We start from the raw sequence: 7548 nt of genomic DNA, 5'->3' as shown, positions 1-7548 counted from the left end.
AAACGTGCAATGATTTTTTTTTCTAGAGTATGACAAAAAAATGGCACACATACAGTTAAAGAGGAGATAAATTCACATGATGGAGAGATAGAAAGGGTTAGAGTAAGGATTGGATAAATAACAAAAGCATTTTGATTTTGCTCTTTGTAGAACAATACAGGAATGCCTCAAGGGTATTGTAGGTTTAGTTCCAGACCACAATAAAGTGGTATCACAGAAAAGCAAGTCACCTGAATTCTTTGGTGTCTCAGTGCTTATTAAAGTTATGTTTGCACTAATTCTATTACACAAGGATGCAGGCTGAGCACATGTTTTTGGAAAAGTGTCACCGATAGACTTCCTTAAAACACTGTGGCATAAGCTTTCTACTTGTAACAAAATTACATTATCTGTGAAGTACAGTAGACTCAGCTATGCTTGTATTAGCAGTTAATACAGACATCTTTGTAATGTATATACATTTCATAGCCAGTTAATTTTACATTTCCTAAGTATTATCTAAAACAGATTGCCTATGATAAGGAAATAAGATTAAAATTACTATTTAACTTTTGATGTTATAGCAGATTTACTAATAGAAATAAGAACACCTTATAACTCTTGATTGCTTTGTTTAGACCAATCCAGTTCTAAATGTGCTCTGTGATAGAAATTCTCCTCCTCTTCAGTACGTGGTTTAAGTAAAGGTGATAAAAAGAACTATGTGATAACATCATTCAAAACCATTTCTCTCAACTGAAAATGACATTATATTTACATCTTGAGAGAGAAATAGTTCTTTATGTTCATTTCCTAATTTTGGGTTTTCTGATGGTGCTTTTGAATTTGTACTAATTCACTGACTTTCACACATCTGGATTTTGCTGCATAGGGTAGTTTGTGTTTGCATTTGATTCTTGAATTGGGACCATGGAACATCCTTTAAAGAATTCGAGTCTGTGACCTTCGTCATCTCAGGATAGCATAGGGTCAGTTGGCAGAGCACTGACAAATTGGTCTGAGCCACAACAATAAAAAAAAAACAAAGGCTAGTTTTTTCACTGGTAGCTAAATATTGTATACTACTTCACAAACTCTTTCAATGCTAAATGTATGATGCACATATTTTAAGCATGCTAAGTATGTTACCTGTTTTTATTGAAGTGAAAAGAGCAGTGCTGGGATTGACCATGCAGAAGAGATGGAGTTACTGTTGGAAAACTACTACCGATTAGCTGAAGATCTTTCAAATGCAGCTCGGGAACTTAGGGTACTAATTGATGATTCACAAAGTATTATTTTCATCAACCTAGACAGGTAAGAGAACACTGCATAAATACTCAACAAGTATTTTCTCTATTTAGGAAAAAGAATGCAACCCTGATGCATACCTTTCCTGATTTTAGTCTTTGCAGTGTCCATGTTTCTGTTCAGCAAGAGCTGCTTGGTCTTGGTGTTATTTTCGCATGAACACAATTATGTGTTCTGTGGTTCCCATTGACAATGTTAGTCATAATGTGTTATGATCCACAGAGTCAAATACTTTTCATAATCATTAAAACACAAATAGACATTTTTCTAGTATTCTTTGCTTTCAGCCAAGATATAACTGACATCAGCAGGGATATTCCTGGTGTCATGGCCTATTCTAAATTCAGATTGACCTTCTGGTAGTTCTCTGTTAATGTACTGTGCTAACTGGTTTTGGATGATTTTCAGCAAGATTTTACTTGCATGTGATAGCAATGGACTATTTGAAGAAGAATATGGTGTAAGGAATCGAGGAAGACTCATCAACAACCTGCATTATACAAATGTCACACCCTTCCTCACTGGAAGTGATGAGGCCTTGAAACACTTGCTGCAGATGATCAAAGACTACAGTCTGCTGTACTGATTACATTTCAACATCAAAAAAGAAAAATCCTCACCATTAGACCAGTGGCAACTTCATGATGTTGTTGTTGTTAAGTGCTGTCGAGTCGCAGGCAACTCATAGCGACCTTATGAAGGAGAGTCCTCGACGCTTGGATGGCTTTCATCCTCTCTCCAGGTTCATCGGGTTTCCGGAGGCAAGCTATTATGGAAGTGGATGCCACTCCTGCTTCCAAACTTGTTTTAATCGGGGAGCTTGACCCCACTCTGTCCTTCATGTCTGAAAACTGCCACAAGACCCGCACACACAGCACCATGCTCTCTTTGATAGTTGGTGAAAAGATTAAGTTGTGAACTATATCATCTTACTTTCAGCCACAATCAATATCCTTCTTACCAGCAGTCAAAAAATCAATAGACATGTTGCATTGGGAAAATCTGCTGTCAGGGACCTCTCCAAAGTTCTAAAGAGCAGTGATGTCAGAGTAAAGACTGAAGGGGCACCTCATCCAAGTCATGTTCTTTTCAGTTACTTTCTTTGCATCTGAAAACTGGACCACAAATAAAAATGACAAAAATGGATGCTTTTGATTTGTAGTGTTGGAGGAGAGTATTGAATATTTCCTAGACTGACAAGTCTGCCTTGGAGGAAGTACAACGAGGGTGCTTCTCAGAGGTCAAGATGGTGAACCGAAACTTCATCTCACATACTTTGGGCATGTTGCTAAGAGGGACAGTTCCCTAGAAGAGGACATCATGCTGGGAAAGGCAGCGTGTCAAAGACAAAGAGGAAGACCCCCAACAAGATGGATTGACATAGTGACTATAAGAATGGGCTAGAGCATATCAGAGATTATATGCACGGTGAAAGGACAAGTTTCACATCTGTTGTACATTGGGTCACTATGACTTGTAGTCAGCTCAGTGGTGCCCAATAACAGCAATATTATTTTCCTTATAAAATAATGATTATAAAATAATAAAGACTATGAAGAACTAAAATTAGAAGAGAATTAAATAATCATTATCTAAAACTGCTGCATGGAATATGTCCTTAAAAAACAATGTTATGAATTTGGTGTATGATCTTTAGTAGGTTATGTCACCAGTTTGTGGTATATAGTTATTAATGGGCCTTCTGATCAGACTAAGATCTTTTTCTCACCAGCCACCGTAATGTGATGATGAGGCTAAACCTACAGTTGACCATGGGAACCTTCTCTCTTTCACTGTTTGGATTAGTGGGAGTTGCTTTTGGAATGAATTTGGAATCTTCTCTAGAGGAGGTAAGGATGAAATATTTATTACTTATGCCCAACAACTTCGTTGTCTTTATTTGTTTATTGTGATTTGAGTGAAAGTTTACAAAGCATATTTATTTTCCATTCAGTACTTTGTACACATATTATTTCAAGACATTGATTGCAGTCCCAACAGAGTTAAGAGTGCATTTCCCACTTCCACACTGTTTTCTCTTGGTGTTTTTCTTTCTATCCTATCCTTTCCTACCTTCTGAACTTTATCCCTAAAAAATGTTGTCCTTTTAAATTTACAGTTTATTTTCTAAGATGCTATTGATAACCTTATAAGCCTGTCTTTTGTTGACTGAAAGTTAACCAGAGGGTGATTTAATTTCTAGACTTAAAGGGTGACTAAGGGCCATGTTGTTGTGTTGTCGTTATGTACCATCGAGTCACTTGTAACTCATAGTGACTCTGTGTACAACAGTTCTGAACCCTGCTCTACCATGAGCCAATCCCATTGTCTCAGACTGACCCAATCCCACTTCTCCAGTCACTGAGTCAATCCATCTCATCTTGGGTCTTCCTCTCTTGCACTGCCCCTCCATCCTACCAAGCATGATGTCCCTCTCCAAAGACTGGTCCCTCCTGGTCATGTGCCCAAAGTATGTGAGATGGAGCCTCAAAATCCTTCCCTTCAGGTAGCAGCCTGGTTTCACCCTCTCCAGAACAGACCTGTTTGTTCTGGCAGTCCACAGTATGTTTAACACTCTTCTCTGGCACCACAATTCAAAGGCATCAGTCTTCCTTCTGTCATCCTTAGTCATTGTCCAGCTCTCGGATGCATAGCAAAGTAATTGTGAAGATCATGGCCTGGATCAGGTGCACCTTAGTCTGCAGACTGACATTGTCTCTCTTCAGCACCCTCAAGTGGTCCCTGACAGCACACTTTCCTGATGCAGTTCATCTTTTGATTTCCTGACTGCTGGCGCCGGGAGTGTTGATTGTGGAGCCAAGAAAGCTGAAATTGTTAATAATCTTTTCTCTGCCTATCATGAAGCTGCTAATTGGCCCAGTGGTGAGAATCTTTGTTTTTTTATATTACGCTTTAGTCTCTATTGAAGACTACAGTCCTTGATCTGCCGCAGCAAATACCTCATATCCTCTTCAGTTTCAACAAGCAAGGTTGTGTCATCTGTATAACGCAGGTTGATGAGTCTTCCTCCAAACCTGATGCCACATTCCTCTTCATAAAGTCCAGCATCCCACATAATCTGTTCTGCATATAGGTTGAAAAGGTATGCAGATAGAATGTATCCCTGAAGCACACCTTTCCTGATCCTGAACCATGAAGTGTTTCGCTGCTCTGTTCTGACTACTGCTTCCTGGTCTAAGTATAGTTTTTCACATGAGCACAATTAAGTGTTCTGGAATCCCCATTCTTCTCAAAGTTAGCTACAGTTTGTTGTGATCCACCCAGTCAAATGCCTGTATGCATAGTCAATGAAGCATTGAAAGGCATTCCTCTGGTTTTGTCTGTTTTCAGTCAAGATCCATAATGTGATTGTGATTTCCCTAGTGCAATGGCCTCTTCTAAACCCAGCCTGAACATCTGGCAATTTTCTGCTGATGTACTACTCTCCTATCCTTTCTGGATAATCTTCAGGATTTTTTTGCATGTGATACTAATAATATTGTTCAATAATTTCCAAACTCTTACTGGATCACCTTTTTTTGGAATGGATAAATAAAGATCTCTTCCAGCCAGTTGACCAGGTGCTTGTTCTCTAGGTTTCTTGGGATAACCCAGAGATGTGTCTGTCCAGAGAAGCATCTGTTTGCTGAAATATGTCAGTTGGTATTCAGTCAGTTCCTGGGGCCTTGTTTTTTGCCAATTCCTTCATAGCAGCTTGAAATTCATCATTGGTTCTTTATCATATGTTGTTTCATGGAATTCTTCTGTGTCAGTCAATTAATTTTGGTATAGTGCCTCTGTGTACCCCTCCTATTTTCTTTTGATGCTTCCTGGATCACTCAGCATTCTGCCTTCAGCATTCTTAAGTATTACAACTCGAGGTTTGACTTTGCTCTTCACTTTCTTCAGCTTAAGAAATGCTGAGCAAATTCGTGTCAGTAGTCGGAAAGCATGGACTTGGTGACATAAATGAGTCTGGAAACAGAATCAGTGACCTATTCATTGCAAAACCTTCCATAAGAAACATATACGGTAACGATACACATAGTCTTCACATGATGGTCTACACAGGAATCAGAATAACTACATCTGAGGAAGAAATTGCTGGACAATTGCTGGAGTATCAGCTGTGTAAACTAGATCAGGTACTGATTATGGATCAGACCATCAACTATTCATATACAAGTGCAAACTGAAGCGAAAGAAAATAAAATCCACAAGAACCAATGTTTGACCTCAAGTCTATCCCTCCAGAATTTACAGACCATCTCACAAACAGGTTTGAAGCTTTGAGCACAAATGAAAGAAGACCAGATGAGCTGTGGGAGGATATCAAGAATTTCAATCATGAAGAATGTGAAAAGTCATTACAGAGGAGAAAGAACAGACCAAGACAGATGTCAGAGGAGACTCTGAACATTGCACTACAATGCCAAGAAGCCAAAGCAAAAGGAAGAAATCAAGAAGTTACAAAGCTGAACAGATTTAAAAAGCACGATAAGACAAAGCAAAGTATTATGGAAAAAAGGGTCATAGTCTCAGGAATTCCACCAGTTTCAGTCAGACCTTATATGTGGGTTGTGGGGTTTTTTTTATTATTTTGATTCTTATCCCACAGTTCTTTCACTCAGTGGGCTCCTGCATACATTGAGAGCAGCTAGTAGTGGTAGCGAGGCATTGTCTAGTTCTTCAGGTCCATTAGTCTTTGGCAATGTTTTTTTGGGGTTTTTTTCAATTTAATAGAATTTTATTACAAGAATCAGATGCATTTTGAAAGTAGTTGTATAGGACTTGTCTGGCCTCATTTCTGTAGCTGGAAAACTCCTAGCTATCACTCTTCAGCCTGCTGAACAGTTCCTTTTTTGGAGACAGATACCAGCCAAAATTTTCTGATACCCTTGTTTTTAACTGTTGTAACTTGCTGAATCAGTGCAGCTGAATTTGATACAAGCTCAATGTCATTTCCTTCAAGAATTAACTCATCTTTCTGGGCTTGAGATACTGAACAAGCAACACCTGGTCTCATTCAAACTCTCAAATGTATTTTTCACCCAAGAAGTTTTGAATTTCAACCAGAGATCCACTCTCTTGAATCACAACATTGATGGGGAAATGAGCATACACAGATTTCATCTTGTAACGGGAACCCAGTGTTAACATGCTTGATCATGTTCTGTACATGGCTACAGATGGTGCGAACAGTAGCCAGTTCCTTCCTGTTTCCCCACCATTTGTCAACATGAAGTCTCTTTTTTGCGAGGAGACTGAGCTCTACATTGATGTGATTGAAGTCCCTCTGCAAGGTTCCCCACAGGCCTTTCACAGTGACTGCAACCCTTCAGAGTAAAGTCATTCTTTGTAAAGTCAACATTCTGGTTGCTGAGAATGGTCCTCATTCTCACAGTTAATGTGGCAAAGAGCAGGAATGGTTTTGTTGTTATGTGCCATCGAGTTGGCTGTGACTCATCGACCCTATGTACAACAACCCTAAACCCTGCTCTATCCTGTGCCAATCTTACTGTGTCTGACACACCTACTCTAATTACCCCAGTCACTGAATCAATCCGTCTCATCGAGGGTCTTCCTCTCTTGAACTGTCCTTCACCCTCCTTGCAACATGTCCGGAGTAGGTGAGATGGAGCTTCAGAATCCTTGCCTCAAAGAGCAGCCTGGTTTCACCCTGTCTTGGGTGAACCCCTTTGTTCTCTCAGCAGTCCATGGTATGTTCAATACTCTTCTCAAGCATCACAGTTCAAAGGCATCAATTCCCTTTCTGTCATCCCTAGTCATTGTCCAGCTCTCTGATGCACAGCAAGTAATTGCAATGACTTAGCCTAGTCTTGGGAATAATAGTCTTTTATTTTCTCTGCTCTTTGTACTCTGGTTGGAAAAACACCAGTAGTTTTACCTTCAATGGCAGTTCACAGGATCTTTTAAGACCCTAGTCCCTACTCACCAAAGCAAGATGCAGAATATTGACTTTATGGACTGTGATCCACCGGTTAACCTTTATAGCCCAGACTATAGGATCTAGAGCTCTCACACTCAGTGAAACATTCCTCAGAATGTTTGGTTTTGGCTAAGACGTTTTCATAACTTTTCCCACTGTTTTCTCTGCTGTTTGTGGATCTAGTTATAGCATATATGGCTTCATATGTAGAAATACTGTCCACTTTACCGAAGACGACATTCAGATGGCTAACAAGCACATGAAGAAATGTTCAAAATCCCTAGCTCTAAGAGAGATGCAAATCAAAA

General features: G+C 39.4%; 1 protein-coding gene and 1 pseudogene across 3 annotated transcripts in view; one reads left to right on the top strand and one right to left on the bottom strand.

Moving 5' to 3' along the window:
* Window positions 1–7548, top strand: part of MRS2 (MRS2 magnesium transporter) — a 32684-nt gene that overhangs the window by 18817 nt on the left and 6319 nt on the right. For all 3 annotated transcript variants that reach the window (XM_006888652.1, XM_006888653.1, XM_006888651.1), the window contains 2 exons: window positions 1144–1296; window positions 3023–3140. In XM_006888652.1, the coding sequence (XP_006888714.1) occupies window positions 1144–1296; window positions 3023–3140 (271 nt within the window). The remainder of the gene's footprint in view (window positions 1–1143; window positions 1297–3022; window positions 3141–7548) is intronic.
* Window positions 6122–6686, bottom strand: LOC102861338 (annotated as a pseudogene).

Source organism: Elephantulus edwardii, unplaced genomic scaffold (genome assembly GCF_000299155.1).
Source record: "Elephantulus edwardii isolate Elephantulus edwardi_28Jun2011 unplaced genomic scaffold, EleEdw1.0 scaffold00070, whole genome shotgun sequence".
Lineage (NCBI taxonomy): Eukaryota > Metazoa > Chordata > Mammalia > Macroscelidea > Macroscelididae > Elephantulus > Elephantulus edwardii.
The sequence above is the reverse complement of the archived record's forward strand: the minus strand, read 5'-3'. Positions and strand labels throughout refer to the sequence as shown.